Source organism: Crinia signifera, chromosome 5 (genome assembly GCF_055691185.1).
Source record: "Crinia signifera chromosome 5, ASM5569118v1, whole genome shotgun sequence".
NCBI lineage: Eukaryota > Metazoa > Chordata > Amphibia > Anura > Myobatrachidae > Crinia > Crinia signifera.
In genome coordinates this window covers 211525935-211544917 of record NC_139221.1, presented here as the reverse complement: position 1 = coordinate 211544917, position 18983 = coordinate 211525935, and the positions used below count along the sequence as shown (strand labels likewise).

General features: G+C 44.6%; 1 protein-coding gene across 1 annotated transcript; it reads right to left on the bottom strand.

Annotated features, from left to right (window-relative positions):
• Positions 1–16827: 16827 nt before the first annotated feature.
• LOC146005782 (uncharacterized) lies at positions 16828–18433 on the bottom strand. The gene is made up of 2 exons (XM_083145208.1): positions 18223–18433; positions 16828–17228 (listed from the first exon to the last, which is right to left on the bottom strand). Exons 1-2 carry the CDS (start codon positions 18431–18433, stop codon positions 17119–17121), a joined length of 321 nt encoding a protein of 106 aa, XP_083001334.1. The 3' UTR covers positions 16828–17118.
• Positions 18434–18983: the final 550 nt, after the last annotated feature.

The following is an 18983-nucleotide window of genomic DNA, read 5'->3' as shown; positions in this document are numbered from 1 at the left end:
AGTACCTATTTATTTATAAGGCATTGGGCCTTTGTATGGCTCACCTCCCACAGTACAACCTTTGTGGTGCTCAAACATGACTGCCTCATCTGGTACACTTGTTGATGGGATGAAAAATATATGGATTTTCTTGGTACCCTTCTTTAGGACACTGTAACCATCCATTTGATGTAATTTCTTCTGAGGTAACCTATTACACCCAAGGTAATCCCACACAGTGCTATTAAGATGGCTGCCTCACCTGGTACCTTGTACACACCACATGGAAATGATTACCAAAATGCCTACACCAATCCTGCATAATGCTTACTCTGCACTCTAGGTTGTCTTTTGTTTTATATCTACCTGGCTTGTGTATTGCATCTGTATTATGTGCACTGTACTTATGTATATTAAGTGCCTTGAGTCATTTGGAGAAAGAGCACTAAATACTGTAAGTAAAATTGGTACCTGTTTCTTAGCACAGCGCCCGTCGTAGGTGATCGCATACCTTAACTTAAGGTATGCGATGGACGCGACTGACGCGATTTAGGGGCTATTTTTAGCCTTTTCCCCGACAATTAAAAAATCGCATCCATCGCATGCCTTAAGTTAAGGCATGCGATGCGACCGATGCGATGGACGCGATTTTACATAGGGAACAATGTTAAATGGGCCAATGGACCCGATTTTTCATTGTATACCCACCATATGGGTATTTTACATGTGAAATGCCCCCCCCCCATTGTTAACGCCACCCCACGCGTCGTCCGACCTTTTCATAACCCACGTCGGCGTGGAGTTGGTTTTATATAGTGTGGCGAGCACAGCGAGCCCCACGAGGGGACGCGTAATACCTGTGAAGTAATGCGCGTCCCCTCGCGGGGCTCGCTGCGCTCGCCACACTATATAAACTCAACTAAACGCCGACGTGGATAGTGGGAGTATGAAAAGTTCAGAGGACACGTACCGCTGCGCTCGCCACGCTTCGGGTTGGCATTGATCGTGGGGTGGCGTTAACAATGGGGGGGAAATTTGACCCATCAGGGTTGGGAAACAATAAAAATTGGGGTCTCGGGGACCATTTTACATTGATTCCAATGTAAAAATCGCGTTGATCGCGTCGATCGCATCGCATGCGATTTGGTTGCAAAATCATCATGCGATTACCCCTGGCCGTCGCTCGTCGCTGCGGGCATTGGCAAGTGTGTATGCACTTGCCAATGCCAGGTCCCCACTGACATCGAGAGCTGGTCCCCACCAGCTCAAAGTCGTGCTGGGTGCACATCGACTTGTGTGTACAAGTAAAAGTATTCATACAATCTGTTGCTGAGAAGGAAAAGATAAAAGTATACGTCTTGTTTTTGGTTAACTTTGTTTTCCGTTAAAACTGAGCTTATTTGTTTGTACAGTAAAATATCTTGGGAATCAGGTAATGGGTAAGGAAACAACTCAGGATATCCTGCTTTGTTGATGTCATTGCTAAAAAAATGTACGCATAGGTCTGCAAAGACTTCCCCTAGCTAAAAGAATAGATGTAAATGTAAACTACAACCAAAAAGAGGTTTATTATAATGACTTTTTTTTTTCCAATACAATTTTTATTTTCATAGTAATAAATCACACATTGAAGTGATATGACAATAAAGGCATTGTATGAAAGGCAAAAGAGCGTCCAGTATTATTGGCATAAAACAGTTATTAGACTACAACATACTGGTGCATAAGAGAGGTACAATGGACATTATAACAATCATACTGTGTCATGGCCTTTAACGAAAATCTTTTAAAACAACCCTCCCCCCTCCCCTCCAAAGAAAAGGAAAAGAGGAGGAAAACAAAACAAATACAAAAACATTCTCTAGGTCTCGCCATATAGCGCCTTCAGGATAAACTACGCAAGAGGAACCATGTGGTCCCTTCAAAAATGTTCATTATTTTCGTTCTGGTATCACAGTCCAAATAGTCTTTATATATTCCCCATTTGGCATAGAATTACCTCACATTGAAAAAGGTGTCCAGAAATGTTGCAGTTCTATCAAAATATAGATGTTGCAATAAGGCCATTTGAAGCATTGACAACATTGGAGATCTGTTGGAAGTCCAACAGCGAAGTAGTACCTTTTTCCCCAAAGTAACAACCATTGTTAAGAAGGGCAAAACCCTCCCCTTTCTACCCTGTACATCCCAATTTGAAAAATTTGCACATAACATAGCCAATTGATCTTTGACCCACGTAGTCTTACAAACTTTATTAATAAGCCCCATAACTTTATCCCAGTACCTACGAATTTTCCAGCAATCCCACACATTATGATAAAATGTAGCATTAGAACTCCTACATTTCAGGCAATGTCCCAGATCACCCGGAACCATATATCTGCGTCGAGCCTGAGAGACATGGGCTCTATGGAGGGTTTTTAAGTGGACTTCTTGCAAAGAGGCTGAATGTAAGATCTTTAAAGTGGGCTCTAAATGTTTAACCAGTACTGTAGGGTCGGCAGTTTGAGGAATATCAACTTCCCAACCATTCGCAATCCTTTCCCACATTAATGCTGGAGAAGACGGTAGCAGGTCGGGGTATAAATACCTAGTTTTGTAGGGTAAGAATGTGCAGGTGGTAATAAGAGATTGTACAGGATCAGGGCTATCTGCGACCCACATAGGGCTCGATAGGGTGGAAATAAAATGTCTAGCCTGGAGGTTCATATAGAAATCACTGCGGGGAATACCATATTTATCACAGGGAAGTTGAAAGGAAACTATAGTGCCACCTTGATCGAAAATATCACAAATAGCCATAATTCCTTTATGCTTCCATCTTAGAAAACCACAATTGTCAAGGCCTAGCACAAAACCAGGATTTCCCCATAGGGTAGTGTGCTTAGTGGAGGTAAAACGTTGCTTCAGTGTGTGGTTGATAGTCAACTATGCCTTGTAGGTATCCTTAAAAAATATATTAGTTTTTATAGATTCTGGTAGTGAAGCTCTGGGGGTATGTAGGAGTGCTGCTGGGGAGTATGGGAAAAAAAGTGATTCTTCAAAGCTTTTTTGGGTGTAAGTACTTTTCCCCAGAAACCAATCCAATACATATCTAAAGAATACAGAGTTAGAGAAAACTGTTAAATTCGGGATGCCCAAACCTCCCTTGCATTTCCGATGGTAAAGTTTAAATTTTGCTATACCGGGCTTCTTTCCCTGTCACAAAAATTTAAAAAAAAAAAACCTCTTGTGAGAGTGGAAATATCTGACTTTGATAGCGAGATTGGGAGCATTTGCATATGATACGATATTTTGGGGAAGATAATCGATTTCAAGATAGCCGCCCTGCCCAACAAGGAAACAGGGAAGTGATGCCAAGAGTCTAGCAGTTTAATTATGTTCCTAATGATCGGGGTAAAGTTATTCTTGTACAACTGGTCAAGATGACCCGGGATCACCACGCCCAAATACTTAATCACCGATGTAGAAACTTTAAAATTCTGGTATACTACGTCAAGGAGGGATGTGGCATTATTCCCTGATACATGCAGTACCACTGATTTTGAAAAGTTAATTCTATACCCTGCAAAGGAGCCAAAATTCTTGAATAAGTCTAGCAGATGGGGAATAGTATGGCGGAGATCCGATGTAAATAACATCATATCGTCCGCAAAGAGACAAACCTTGAGGGCCGTCAAGCCCAAATCTATTCCTTGGATGTCTGTGCGGGCCCTCAGGGCTATTGCCAACGGCTCCAGCGCGATGGCGAAGAGCAAGGGCGACAAAGAGCACCCTTGTCTTGTACCACGCTGAGCCAGGAATGGAGTAGAGAGATAACCGTTGGCAGCAACCCTAGTATACGGCTCATGATAAAGGGATCGGAGTATCATTATAAATGCAGTACCAAAGCCAAACCTATGCATAGACTCGAACAGGTGGTCCCAGGTAATCAGGTCAAAAGCCTTTTCAGCATCAAGGGATATGAGGGCATGATCCCCGGAACCACCCATCCGAGCCAAATGCTGAATGGCTGCCAGCACCTTACGTATATTTACCACCGAATGGCGTCCATAAATAAAGCCTGTCTGGTCTGGAGAAATAATGGAAGGTAATAAGTATTTCAATCGGTCAGCAATAAGTTTCGTGAACAAATTATAGTCTATATTCAATAAAGATATGGGTCTATATGATCCTGGGTCCTCCGGATCCCTACCCGGCTTGGGCAATACTTTGAGTGTAGCTGAATTAAAGTGTAAGGGTAGTGGGGTACCTGACTGGATAGCATTAAAAACATCAAGCAGCGTGTCACCCAATCTACCTGCTAATATTTTATAAAATTCCTGGCGCCTTCAAGGGTTTACGTTTGCCGATAGCCATCACCACCTCTTCAGTCTTAAAAGGTGACACCAAAGAGATTGCCTGATCCTCGGAAATCTTGGGGACACTTATAGTGTCCCAAAAGGCGTCTTTGTAGGGACATCTACCGTATCCTGAGAATACAGCTTAGAGTAAAATTTCCCAAAACGTTCCAAAATATCCTTGCCCTTATTAATTTTATTTCCAGAAGCATTCTTAAGGGTAGAAATATATGCCAAAGGCCTAGAACCTCATAGCAGGTTAGAGAGCATACGGCCTGTTTTATTACATGTTTAAAAAAGTGGAAGTTGGAATTAGAGATAGACTGAGTGGCTTGTAACACTAACAAGGCCTCAAAATGATATTTAGCCTGCAAGTAGGCCTCTTTAATGTTTGAATTAGGGGTTTGGGTATAAGAGGCATATGCATCAGTTAGGGCAGTCTGTGATTGGAGAAACATAGCGGATCTATCCTTTCTAGCTTTCCCCATGCATGAAATTATTTCGCCCCTCATCACTGCCTTCGCTGTCTGCCAGAAAAGCATAGGGTCAGACATATGTGTAGCATTAGTATGTACAAAATCCATCCATTTCGCTTCAAGTACATTGTGAAAGGTGACAGAGGAGGCCAAATAAGATGGGAATCTCCATTGGCGATGGCTACCTACATCTATTGATAACGCTATGGTGCACCAAATCAGCGCATGGTCAGAAATACAAATAGGATTAATACCAGAATCTATGAGCTTAGTAAATAAGGAGATAGAAGTCAATAAGTAATCAATTCTTGATAAAGAACCGTGTGCTGCAGACACACATGTATACTCCCTATCGGTGGGATGCAGCATTCTCAGATGTAATTGTGTTATAAAGTATTTGATCCCTATAGGGGGCTGTGGGGTCAATTTTTTAGAGCGACCGGATCTATCTATGGCAGGGGAGGCTACCAAATTGAAGTCACCCCCCACAAACAGCTGAAGATGCATATATGGGTACAATTTAAAAAGAAGTTGTTGGAAGAATCGCTTCGAATAGAGAGGTGAGGCATAGAGGTTACAAAGCACAAACTTCTCTGTATGTTTGGTAACTTCAGCAATAACGAATCTGCCATCAGGGTCAGAATGCAACAGGGAAGCTGAAGCGCCTAATGAGCGTTTAATGAAGATAGCCACCCCCTTGCTTTGGATGTAAAAGAAGCGGATGCTGCAACAGTATACCCCATGGTGCTTAATTTAGCATGATCAGCATCCGTGAGGTGTGTCTCCTGGAGCATGGCTATGTCAATCTGCATTTTCTTTAAGTAGAGTAAAAGTTTCTTTCTCTTAATTGGGGAATTTATACCACCCACATTTCATGAGCATATTTTCAGCTCCGACTTCTAATCCTACCAAGCATAATATACAATGTCAACAAACGGCGAGACCCAGAGATAACATACAACTTTGCCCTCCCAACCCCCCTCCCCCCTCGAAACAAAAAAAAGAAAACATATAAACCGCCATAGAAAACAGAGAGGGTAATTCCCTTGTAGCACATTAGCGCTGAGACTTAACTTCCGTGACTAAGTAATCACAAAACTAAAAGAAAATATAGTATAAGGAGTAAGTCTCGCAGGCACGTGGATAGGGCCGGCACCCTTACAATCAGTGATATACAATAGCAGAGTAAATTGGAGAGAAGCAAAAAGGTTGACGGTAATAAATACCTATAGCTGGCTTCAAGTGAAAAAATTTAAACATTGACAACTGTCTCCACAATGGGAGAACGTGTTATAAAGTGTCAGAGGCCTCACAAAAATACCCCCAGTCATGTGGACCAACTTCAAAAGTCAGTTAGTAGTGAAGCGTGTTTAACACGCGACTGGCAGGCCTGTCCACATCATCATCGGGGCAGAGGCATAATAAGCTTAAATCACAAAAGCATAATACAACAAAGGTATGGTGTAGAAGGGGTGAGATTCAATTAGCCTCAGGATTGGTGACCATTTGCAGGTAGGCACGGGCATCATCCGGGGTGAAAAAGTCCTTGAACGATTCACCTTCAAAGAGACGGAGGCGTGCCGGGTATAACATGGCAAACTTGCGGTTAGCCTTAATAAGTTGACCACAGACCTCCGAGAATTCTCTTCTGGCCTTGGAAACTTCAGCGGAATAATCTTGGAAGACCCGGAGCCTATGCGATTCCCACTGTAGGTTTTGCACCCTCCTTGATGCAGACCACAACGCCTCCTTATGTAAGTAATTTAGGCAGCGAAAAATGACTACTCTTGGGCGGGAGCCATTACCAGATTTCTCTGGGCCCAAGCGATGTGCTCTCTCTATCACTAGATCCGAACAAACACCCTCTACTCCAAGGAGGGCAGGGAGGGTGGTCCCCAAAAACCTGTGCAACTCTGGGCCTTTAAGGGATTCAGGGAGGCCCACTATACGTAGGTTGTTCCTCCTGGATCTGTTTTCCAGATCCTCTGGCTTATTAGCCATAGTATAGTATGATTTCCTGAGCCCAGAAGTAATGGACTTCAGATCCTGGACCTCATGGAATGTGAGGCCAATTTGGGCTTCAAGCTGATTAAAAATGGGGATCAAGGAAATAAACACTTTGCCCTGCCAGGTATATATTTTTTGTTGTGTGAAGCCCACCAAGTAAAATGGACAATGGACACACTGTAAATTGAGAATTATTTTATATTATATAAAAAAGAAGGCATATAGTTTAAATAACATAAATTGACATTGACAAAGAAATAAAAACATACATATAAAACTATCAAGCTAGATAAAATATAGTTGAAATATGCTGAGTGGCAATAATAAAGCACTTTGAAATAGTGGTTGGTGTGGGAGTCTCCGTATCAGTCACTATGCAGGTTAATGAGGGGTTAATTCCAATAGGATTTTGGGAATGAAAGTGATTGTCAAGCAAGCAGATGGTTAGTATAGTGCAAAGCAGTTATTTAGTGCACAATAATCTAATTCTCTCTGCATATGTTACATCTGCCCCACCTGCAGTGCACATGGTTTTGCCCATTTTGAGAACAAATTTGTAGTTCGATCAGATCTGAATAAGGGCTTTTGTTTTGATTTGTACCTAGCCTTACAGTTGGTCACCTATCACCTTTATTCAGAGGAGTCTCCTGGTCAATAGTCAAAAATTACCTACCTACACTAAGATTCTAATTAATTCGATCCCTGGCATGTTTGCAATGGGGACCGATGGTTTAGCACTGAGCATATGCAAATAAGCGCATTGCTATACCATCGGTCCCCAGTGTGAACATGCTGGCGATCTAATGAATTAGAATCAGGGCCTCAGTGTAGGTAGGTCATTTTTGACTATTGATCAGGAGACTCCTCTGAATGCAGGTGTTAAATGGCTTAGCACTGTGCATACGCATATGCAGGGCTTCTGTGCAGGCCTCTTAGGTGACTTGCTTATTCATCGTGGTGCTGCAGGACTCCCAGGAAAACACTGCATGTCCCCATGCGAACGCAGGCAGGCTGCTGCCTGCCGGGGCGCAGGCAGCTGATGTCACAGGATGCCAGCTGCCTACCCAGTGCTCAGAACGGACGCCACCTGACTTAGATTGCACAGTCAGTTAGCACAGACTGACTTAGATTTGCGAGCAGGGGAAAAAATCATTCGATAGTCGGCAACCATCGAATGATTTTGCCCCCCATACGCTACCCTGCAAATGGATGTTTATGCAAAACATTCATTTGCAAAACAGCGGGGATGTTCAGAGCACGGCAGGGGCCTTAGAAAGCCAACCAGAATGACCCCTGAAGTCTAGACCAGAGAAGGATAAAAAGCTACCAATAGTGTCCCATGATCATATATAAAGGAACACAATTCATTAATTTACTTGCCATGAATAGACGCTGTGCTATCTCTATGAAACAGTATGTTGTAATCATTCATATCTGTCTTTTTCCCAATGGAGCAGCATACAGTGTGGGAGGAGATCTGTACAAACCTAGGGTGAACATATTACCTCCTCATGGATGATGTGTTGGTTGGACAGTAACCCACAGTTCCACAGATGTGAGGCAGCAGTACTAATCACTGTGTCCCCATACAGTGTGATGCTTTGTCACAGCATATCACAACGCACAATAGTGTAAGCAGGAGGGATGATGTGGTGCAATAAATACTGTACCTGAAAATGCATGGCTTACCTACAGATTGGAATGCAGTTTAGAAAGGAACAATTATGATATTATATGCAGGAAAATTGGAACCAAAAGTGGACAAGCAAGATAGTGAAATATTACCATTGTTTAAAGACTATTAAGGAAATTGTAAAACTTATATAACAGTAAGTTGTTTCATCGCCAGATCATAATGTTTTCTAACAATAGCTCTTTCAGAACTAAACTGAAATGATTGATTTTCCAGTTCTTTATGTGAGTATTGAACTCACCATTGGGTATCTTTATGCCCCACACTTTATAAAATTAAACCACACATTACTGTAACATAACTAATACTTAACACTAAAATAAAGACACATACACAAGTGCTGGCATTTCAAAACTTGAATGTCAAATTAATTTTGACAACTTATTATAGACTCAAAATGGTGGTGGCACCAAAGAACGGTCAAGATAGGAAAGTAGGGGTAAGCATCACCATACCATCTATACACCGCTGGTGATCACTCTCCAAGCACCACCACTCTTGCAGATGGTGCGACCATCCCCCGTGCAGAAGCATGGCCCATGACAATTGATGGAGAGTGCACCCACTATCTACAAACTCACACAACTACACAATATGACCGTTCTTTACCGCCGCCAAGAAGAAGAAATGAACACAGTACTCAATGACATACTGTATAATGTACATACTGTATATAACCTCCCTCTTCCTGATACTTATACCTCTCGGTGTGGCTATAGTGAGTGCAGGGAGGGTCACTACTATACAGAGGCGGGTTGGGCCGGGGGGCAGGGTGCCATCTGCCCCCCAGGCCAGTATAATTTATGTGTTGCAGGGCCGCCTACTTGACTACCAGAGACAGGTACATGATGCTCTGTCCTGCCTCCTGCTGCTCCCCATGCCACGGCCGATTCTCAGCTATGTAGTAGCATGGGGCTAACAGATAATGGCCGCCCCCATAGCTGGCTACAAAAAAATGGCTGCCTTTGACCAATGGAGAGCCAGGTTTCCTCTCCCAGCAATCCAAGAGGCCAAAGAGTAAAAAAGGGGACGGAGCTTATCGGGTTTGCTGCTAACTGTAATGGAAAGTCGAGCAGCATTAAAAGAAACCTTAGGGAGCCCCCAGAGTCCAGACAGCAGGAGAGAAAGGGCAGAGATGAGAAGAGACTACTACTCCATTCCTTTAGAAACCAATGGGAGTGTTTACATAATAAATTATATATCTATATATATTATTTTGTGTGTGTGTGTGTATGCAAATTATATGTGGTGGTAACTTTGCTTTTTCCCTTTACATATGGTTTCCAATTAAGAGAAATTAATTGCATGATTATTTTTGCAGACATACAGTAGGGCCAGATGCACTAAGCTTCCAAAGTGATAAAATAAAGAGTGCTAAACAGCCATCCAATCAGCCCGTCTGCCATGTCACAGACTGTGTTGGAAAAATGTCAGTCAGGAACAGATTGGTTGGTTGTTTATCACTCTCCATTTAATCACTTTTTGAAGCTTAGTGCATCTTGCCCCTAAATCCTGGCTGCCAATGGTGTGTGCGGGTGCAGGGTGGTAGTGCGGTGAGCAAGGACAGGGGAGTGGCGGTAGTGTAGTTTGTAGTTAGGGGTAGTGTTTCTGCAAGTGAAGGGTTAGGGGCAGGGCCGGTGCAAGGAGCGCCCCAGGCGAGTCTGGGGTGGGGGCGCCCTGGTGCCGGGGGGAGCGGTGGTACATGTGTAAAAAACTTGCGGCGCCGGCTTCCCTGCAATGCTGGAGCGGGCCAGGGTGTCCGTGCCGCGGGGGTACCTGTGGCGCTGTCATTGTGTATAAAGCTGGCGGCGGCCGGCGGGGTCCCTGGAGTGAATAGAAAATAACTAGCGCTATGCGCGCGGCGGCGCAAGAAGCGCTAGTTATTTTCTATTCACTGCAGGGACCCCGCCGGCCCCCGCCAGCTTTATACACAATGACAGCGCCGCAGGTACACCCGCGGCACGGACACCCCGGCCCGCTCCAGCACTGCAGGGAGGGACTGCCGCCCTCCAGGTGCCGGCGCCCTAGGCAAATGCCTAGAGCTGCCTAGTGGTGGCGCCGGCCCTGGTTAGGGGTGGTGTAATGTCTGCGGGAAGCGGGGCAGGGTAGGAGTAGTGTGATCAGGTACAGGATTAGGGGTAGTGTAGTTTTTACGGGGAGCAGGTGCATGATTAGGGGCAGGGCCGCCGACAGGGGGGTGCTATGGTTACAACTGTCCCGGGCCTGGCCGCTCTAACAGACGGTAGGGCCCAGACAGCTTTATCTCTGTATGGAGACCACCTCTCCCCATCATAAGCAGCTGCGCCCAGGCCACCAGACCCCCTCAACAGCAGCGGGTGGCGTATCCCCCGCAGGCTGCTGCTGATCTGTAATAGTGACAGCTTCCTCCTGCCCGCTGACAATCAAACAGGAAGTGCTGCAGTGGGCAGCAGGAAAACTGGGAGTCCACTCTGTGTGACAGGCAATGTGACTTAATGACGCCACGCCGTCACTGCGCCATTCGAATTAGGAAGAGGAGCCGGCATCAGACTGAACAGAGAGCAGCTTGTGGCCGCCCGTCCCCCCTGCCCGTCTGTGCCCGTCTGTGCGGTGTGCTGGTAAATACAGTGGGGGGAGTGGGGGGCTGGCTTGTGTGTGTGTGTGTGCACTGCGCAGGATGAAGAGGCTACCCGGCATATAACTATACTCACAGGGGGGGGGGGGGGGGGTGTGGGGGGCTGGATACTTGTATGTGTTTGCAGGCTGAAGCTGCAACCCGGCATATAACCAATAGTATTTCACACTCACATAATAAAAACCTGGCATCAGAGCTACAGTGAAACACTGTAGTTATAGGCAGGCTTGCTGCTTCAGCCTGTGCACACTTGTCACAATAGAGGGGAGGAAGGAGGGGGGCCCTGCCTATTTTCTAAGTCCCGGGCCCCAAAATTTCTTATGGCAGCCCTGATTAGGGGTAGTGTGTGAACAGAGCAGGAACATGGTTAGGGGTAGTGTTGTGTGTGTGCAGGCAGCAGGTGTAGGGTTAGGGGTGGTGTATGAGCGGAAAGAAGGGGTGGTGTAGTGTAAGTAGGTGCATGAATAGGGGTAGTGTGTAAATGGAGCAGGTGCAGGGAGCATGGGGGGTAGTACATGCAGGGAGCAGATGCAAAGGGTGGTATAGCGTGAGCAAGTGATGGATTAAGGGTAGTGTAGTGTATGTGGGAAGCAGGGTTAGGGCTAGTGTTGTGTGTGTGGAAAGCAGGTGTGGGTCAGGAGTAGTTTAGGTTGTGTGTGTGAGGGACGCAGAGCCAGATTAAGGTCTAAATGGGCCTGGAGCTGAATGATCAAGGGCCAGCTGTGGCCAGCACCTAATAATATGGGTGGCGTGACCAGTGTTCTGGTTGGGTGGTCTGCTCATGGGTGTGTCTCTATTTGTGTAAATACATTCAACTAATTATATATGCCTGGAAAAGGCAGGGCGCTGGCATAAGAAAAATGCAGGGAGATATATTGGCGGGTGCACTCCAAAGGTGCACCCGCAGGACGTCAATGTCCTAAGATACTTGCGGGGTGAGGCGGCACTGCAGTCCTCAAAAAAACACTGAAAGCCGAAACTTGGTAGACAACATTTCAGCACCTTTTATGTGGTCACCTAAGTTTACCACACCATATACCCCTTATACAAATCATGCAACACAATAGTAACCCCCTTATACTGTACTTGCCTCTATTAAATTATGCCACATGGAATGAGCCAAAATTCACACCGAGTGAGCCAAAATTCGCACTATGGCACACAGATTGAGTCACAATTCACGTTATGCCACACAGATTAAGGCAAAATTCACATTGTGCCACATGGATTGAGCCAAAATACACACTACACCAGGCATATCACCAGGCTTCTCTTCACATTTCACTCACAGCTCTCCTTTACTCCAACACTCAGTGACCATCTTCGTCTGCATACTCATCTCCATCATTGGCCTCAAGCCTCTAGTTGTATGTTGATTGGGTCCTCACTACTTACATTTAAGCTGTAATGTGTATTGAACTGTGGTGCTCTTTATTTGTACTGTATTTTTGTTATTTATTCAATGTTATGCCAAGTTTTGTCTCCCTGTATTGTTCCTTTGTACGGCGCTGCGAAACACTTGTGGCGCCTTATAAATAAAATTATAATAATAATAATAATAATAATAATAATAATAATAATAATAATAATAATATCCAAACAGTGGCCCTCCAGCTGTTTTGAAACTACACATCCCAGCATGCCTTGACATAGTTTTAGCATTCCCTAATAGCAAAACTGTGGCAATGCATGATGGGACTTGTAGTTTCACAACAGCTGGAGGGCCATAGTTTGGATATGCCTGCACTATACCAAACAGATTGAGCAATAATGCACAATATGCTTCATAAATAGGGGCATTGGCGCGCATTAAAAATGTACACCTTAATGCCCATTACATGTTAAGACACACACCATAATCTCCAGTACGTATTATGCCAAACACCATAATGACTATTAAAATTTATGCTACATAAGTGTTGCTTATCTACATGTTCATTGCCTGGGGTTCCATGTTCATTGCCAGGGGTTCCATGCTCGTTGCCATGTGGGATTACATGCTCATTGCCAAGGGGGAATACATGCTCGTGGTAACTTGGGGACAGACGCCGCTGGGCAGAAATGACAGCCATTGACAGCCGGGCAGAGAGCAGGGGGCTGCCCAGCTGTATTCAGAGCACTGCTATTTGAAATAATACCCCTTTCACACCAGAAAATGCAGGGACTTACCCAGGAATATGGTCCCAGGATCATGCAGGGACATTCCTGGACTGGGCCCCTTTTACACCAAACTAGTCCCTGCATTTTCTGGTGTGAGGGGGAGACAAAACCACCCTCGCCCCCCTTTAAACAACCAGCTGTATCTTCGGAAGCAACTGACCCATTTACATGTAGGCTTCAAATGATTTTGGTCCCGTGAAACTGGGCCGTTTGGTTCCAGAAAAATCTGTCCTCAAACAACATGAACAGCCATGAAATTACATTTCAGAACTGAAAAAAATTTGTTTGCTCGCAATATCTCTAGAACCAATGAACCCATATGGACCAGGTATCAGATTGAAGGCCCAACCTCGAGCTTCTGTGATGCTGGAGGGGGAATTGGCAGCCGTTGGAACCAGGTGGAGGTCGGAATTAGCGGGTCCCATGTTATCCTGTATGGGAAAACGTTCCAGGTTTGCCTGGCGGTATCTCTGGTTACTGGGGGGCTAGCGACGCAGCGCTAGGCTCATTGGAAAGCCCTGGCCATCAGCTACATCCTATTTGGAGAGTGGGTCTGGAGCTGTAGCTCCATCAGGCCCATTGCTAATCCGGCCCTGGAGGGACATGGGGTTAGTGGTAGTATAGTTTGTGTAGGGAGCAGGTGCATTGTTAGGGATAGTACCTGTCCTGTGCCCGGGACATGGAAGCTGTCTGCAATGCAAGGGAAGAGACTAATTAAGCTAATTGGAAACTTTTAATTGCATAATTGCGTATCCACAGAGGCCAGAGCAAGTGCTGAATTTTTTTTTTTAAATATGGATTTTAATTTTAATTGGGCTTAAAAAAAACTGAATATCAAACTTTTTGCACATGCTGGTAAAGCCCACATGTGCCTATTTAAACCACACCCACATTACACAAGCCACTCCCTCAACATTATTGTTATGGCTATTCCCCTTGAAAAGTTGGGCCACTTGCTTGTGTCTGTCCCCCAGGCTGAAAGTTGCCAGCCAGCCCCTGCTACTATAGGTCCCAAATATGGCTTAGGGGGCATATTGTTTTCTGCAAAGTTCCCAGAATTGGCCGCTAAGTAATTGTGTCTGGCTCATTTCCTGGCATGAGAATAGCAACTTGGCAGCGCTTATATAAGTGATGATTTCTATCTCTCCGTCTCAGTAAAACATCTCACTGATATCATCCTTCTCTTAAGCTTTCAACTCACCCTTACAGGCATAGCTGAGCTACTGTACTCGGTGAGCTCAACACTGTCAGGCAATTCTACTTGATGAAACCCTTTGTTAACAGAGCTGGGGACCAGTGGCATAACTAGAAAAGTTACGCCCTCTTGCTAAAAATAACTCATGTCATGTCATCCCCCGCCCCCATTAATGAATTATAATGCCCCCATTAATGAATTATAATTTTACATTTACTAAAGCAGGGGTCCTCAAACTATTTTGCTCTGGGACCCCATCAGACAATAAAAATGATTACGGGACCCCAGAAAGTTACTGCAGAAGATCACATTACACGTGTAGTCATCAGAGAGCACCTGCATGGCAGCATTGTGGAGGCATAAAATGATGGGAGGAGTCTAAAATAAACAATTCAACAGATTTTTGAATAGTTGCAACCCCATACTGAGAAGGTCGGGACCCACTTGGGGGTCAGGACCCACAGTTTGAGAACCGCTGTACTAAAGCATTACTATGGATTATTAAACAAAATTAGCAAAAATAGATCTGGTCAATAATGTAACAATTTTTACATAGTGATCTGAGTATAGTTATGTGAAATCAAATTATTAATAAAAAAAAAAATAGGTATATTATTTCATTTCCATGTAGTCTGAATCAAATGCTAAAAAAAGTGCTTATGTCTTACTATATATAGCCAAAGCTGAAGACAAAGGCGTTTTTGTTAAGAGCTGTCTATGCATCTGCAGGTGTTTGCATGCAAAGTATCTGCAGGTTACATAACAATGCAAATAGAGGCCCCGTGACTGACCTCTCACTAATGATTGCAAATGGCCTGTAATTATGCTCAAGATCTGAAAGGAATGGCAATAGCTAATAAAGTAACAATGCAGCCTGTTGTTATTTTGCAGTAATATCAGTACTATAATATATAGAATAAATAGATAACTGATATGTTTTTAGCTCTGTCTATTTTATATAAATGTACCAACATAGAAATAAAGGTTGAGTATCTGAAATGCTCGGGAGCAGGACAGAAGTATTTCGGATAAGGGATTTAGGATTTTTTTTAAACATATGCTAACCTTGTCCCTTGGGGGTCCACAACTGGTCCAGTGACATCCCCCAGGCATCTAAGACATCCATTGTGTCCATGCTGAGAGGCACCTCCAGTCCCAATTATGTATTGTGCAGGTGACATCATGATATCAGTTGCGCACCATTGGGACCGGGAATGCCCCTGAAGATGGATGCTGTTGACGCCAGGGGACCAAGGGAGTATGAAAAATGGTACATGGGGGTTAAACCCCCCCCCCCCCCCCCAATTTTTTTTTTTTTAATATTCTGAAAGCCTATGGCAAATGAGGGTGCGGTATATGCAACTAAGGGCCACGCCCCTGTTTTCGGTCACTGCGCACAGCGTCTATTCTGTCAGATTGGGGGGACTCCCAACTGCCCCCCTCTGCAGCGGGACACTGCCGGGCGTGGGAACGTCCCCAAAAACTGGGACGTTCCGGCGTGTAGCGGGACAGTTGGGAGGTATGGGGCTGGTCCAGTGTACCAGAATCAGGCTCGGACATTTTTTTTACATCATTCCCAGCAGCATCATCAGCAGCAGGGTGCAGAGCAGGGAGAGATCAGCGCCCCCTGGCTCTGCTGAGGTTCTAGCGCTACTCCCAGGGAAAGGGGTGTCTTGGGGGTAATATGAAATAATCATACAGGGAGAGGGTTGGTATTACTAGTGGGGGTTTGGCAATATGCACAATGGTAATATGTGGCACAGCGGGGAGCGGGCGGGCTGCAGTCCCCCTTGGCAATGAGCTATTTCCGGGCACCGTGGCATCTAGCTACACCACTGGCTGTATTAGAAACTGTTAATAGATAATAATAAATAATACAGTGTGTAACTGAAGACTAGGGTTATGCCTGCTGGATTTAGAAAATGCCTCATTATACACACCTGTGCTTGAGCTACATAGTCTGCTATATTTTAGGCCTAATATATAATTACACTCACATTATGTGAATGGAATCCCTATATGTAACTATGGCCCTTATTCTGATCGGTGCGTACTTTCCCGAATTCTTATGGTGCGGTCCGCACGCCACGCTGTGCGGTGGCGTACGGGCAACGTCCGTAGAAACGCCCACGTGTCCTCCGCATTCGGACGGACTCACTCTTTAAGAACAGGGCGTGTGTACGGACGACATACAAACCGTGCGTGTGCGGTGGAAACGTACAGATTCTGCACGGTCTTCCCGCACAAGCACGGTCTTACCGTGTCAGAACGTACGGGAAGCTGTCCGTACGCACCGATTCGGAGTATTTACGCTCAATCCCAAACTTTTTTACTGAGTACACACAGCGATCACATGACCCACTTAGGCAATTAGGCAACCTCATTAAAAAGGGATTGTTATCTATTTCAATCAATTAAATGCTCATCTATACTGACCCACATTCCTACTACATTCATTACACACATTAACCCTTACAGCATGTGACCCTAACATACATCTATATACACTATTTACATTTGGCTTATTTAAAAGATTTTAAACAAGTTACACATATACTTTTGCATGTTAGAAAAAAACACTGACAACTTTGAACTTTAAATAACTATTTATTAATAGAACGAAGAAATGTAGGAAAAAATATCTTTCAACAAAATTAATTTGGCCCATCTATGAGCCGGTCCATTTCGGCCATAATCTGCCGCATGTGGGCTCTAATTCTTCGGAGGGCCCCACGGAGACCCTCCTCTGCTTGGGCAGGCTCATCTGTGGACGAAATACAAATAGAAAAATTAATAATGATATTCATGCATACATTTAACATATTCATACCTACATTTTAAACATGCACCGTGACAGGTGTGTGTGTATATGTATATATATCTATATATATATATATCTATATATATATATATATATATATATAGATATATATATATATATAGAGACACATATATAACTATATACTGTATATGACACATACACCTATACATACATGCATACATACTACATGGAAAGCCAGATTTTTGCCCTATACCCTTTACTCTGTAGAACACCTCACAGTCAAATTTCAGTGTCTGTTATATGATGGAGCCTGGCTGGGGAGTTACACAACTCTCAGGAATGCACAGTACATTGGTGCAATCAAGCATGGCTTGCCTGCTGATGGTCTGCTCCAGAAATCATTGTCATAATGCCAGTTAGGGGAAGCTGCAGCACTAACCCACTCCCATGCTCAAAAGCATTACTAAGACCAAATCAACACACAATTATGGTGCAAAACATACATGCAGACCGCAGGGGGTGGTTAGCTAGAGGAGGGCCCAGGGGCACTGACCACTTGTTACTCCAGTCTAAGCCACGCCTGTCCATACTCCATTTATGCCATACTGAATCTAGTTTACAAAGATCAATCACCAGTAAACTCTACTCACCTATATGAGGCTACAGATTGTATGCTTGCAGCAGAGACATGTAACCCTTACATGAGCAAGTCATCACTTTCTTCCAGGATACAGATTAACTACACAGGTTCAGTGGCACTTAAAATCGACATGAAAGCCATCCGCACAACCTGTGTCATTAATATGTGTCCAGGATGAAAGGGATGGTTTGCCCACCCTATCTAACCCCTAAGTGTGTCTGTTGCTACCCAGTTTGTTTTATCACTTTTTAGTATTGAAAAAAACAATTGAATCACCAGTGCTACAAAGCAAATAGAAGATGACAAAAGGAATAATGAATCTTTATCGATACATACCAATTTCTGGTGCCTGCACCACCTCACAGGCCTCCTCTTCTCCTGTGGACTCCACATGTGGCACCTCCTCCTCTTCTGCCACCTCGTCCTCCACTGCCACCACCTCCGCTGCCCAGACCTCCTCCTCCACTTCCTCCCTTTCCTCTTCCGCCACTTCCTCCGTTTCCTCTTCCTCCGCCACCCCTTCTTTAATGCCAATCTCCTCCGCCATGACTGCCTCCGCATCCTCCTGGGCCTGGGAGGCCTCTGTGTCTTCTCGGGCCTGTCTTGCTCGTTCCCGTGCTGTGTTTGGAAAAAGACAAAAAAGTGCCAATTAGTGGTAATTTGTATTAAGCCTTATCAACCTATAAATGCAAAGGTTATAAGTACTGATAATTGTACAGCCAAACAGCTCCTTAGTGGCCTTTACAAAACACAGCCTGTAACATGGCAGGTATGCTGTGACATTTGGGCCATTGTAAGCATCACAAACATTAATCCTACACAATGACATATTTTATCACCATTACAGGGTGTCAAACAGGAAGTAGCACACATATAGTGTATGCCATGTTTCACTCATGATCAGGCTGGTGACCTTATTGCCTTAAATAAGGTCATGTAAGCAATCATGTACAAATGGCCATTTAATGTATAAACACTCACATCTCGCTATGCTGGCCCTGATTTGCTGGAGCAAATCCGGCTGGCGTCGTCTCAAGTCGGACCACCGCCGCTCCAGCTGTGCGATGGTCTGCCGCACCTGCGTACGTGCGAATATG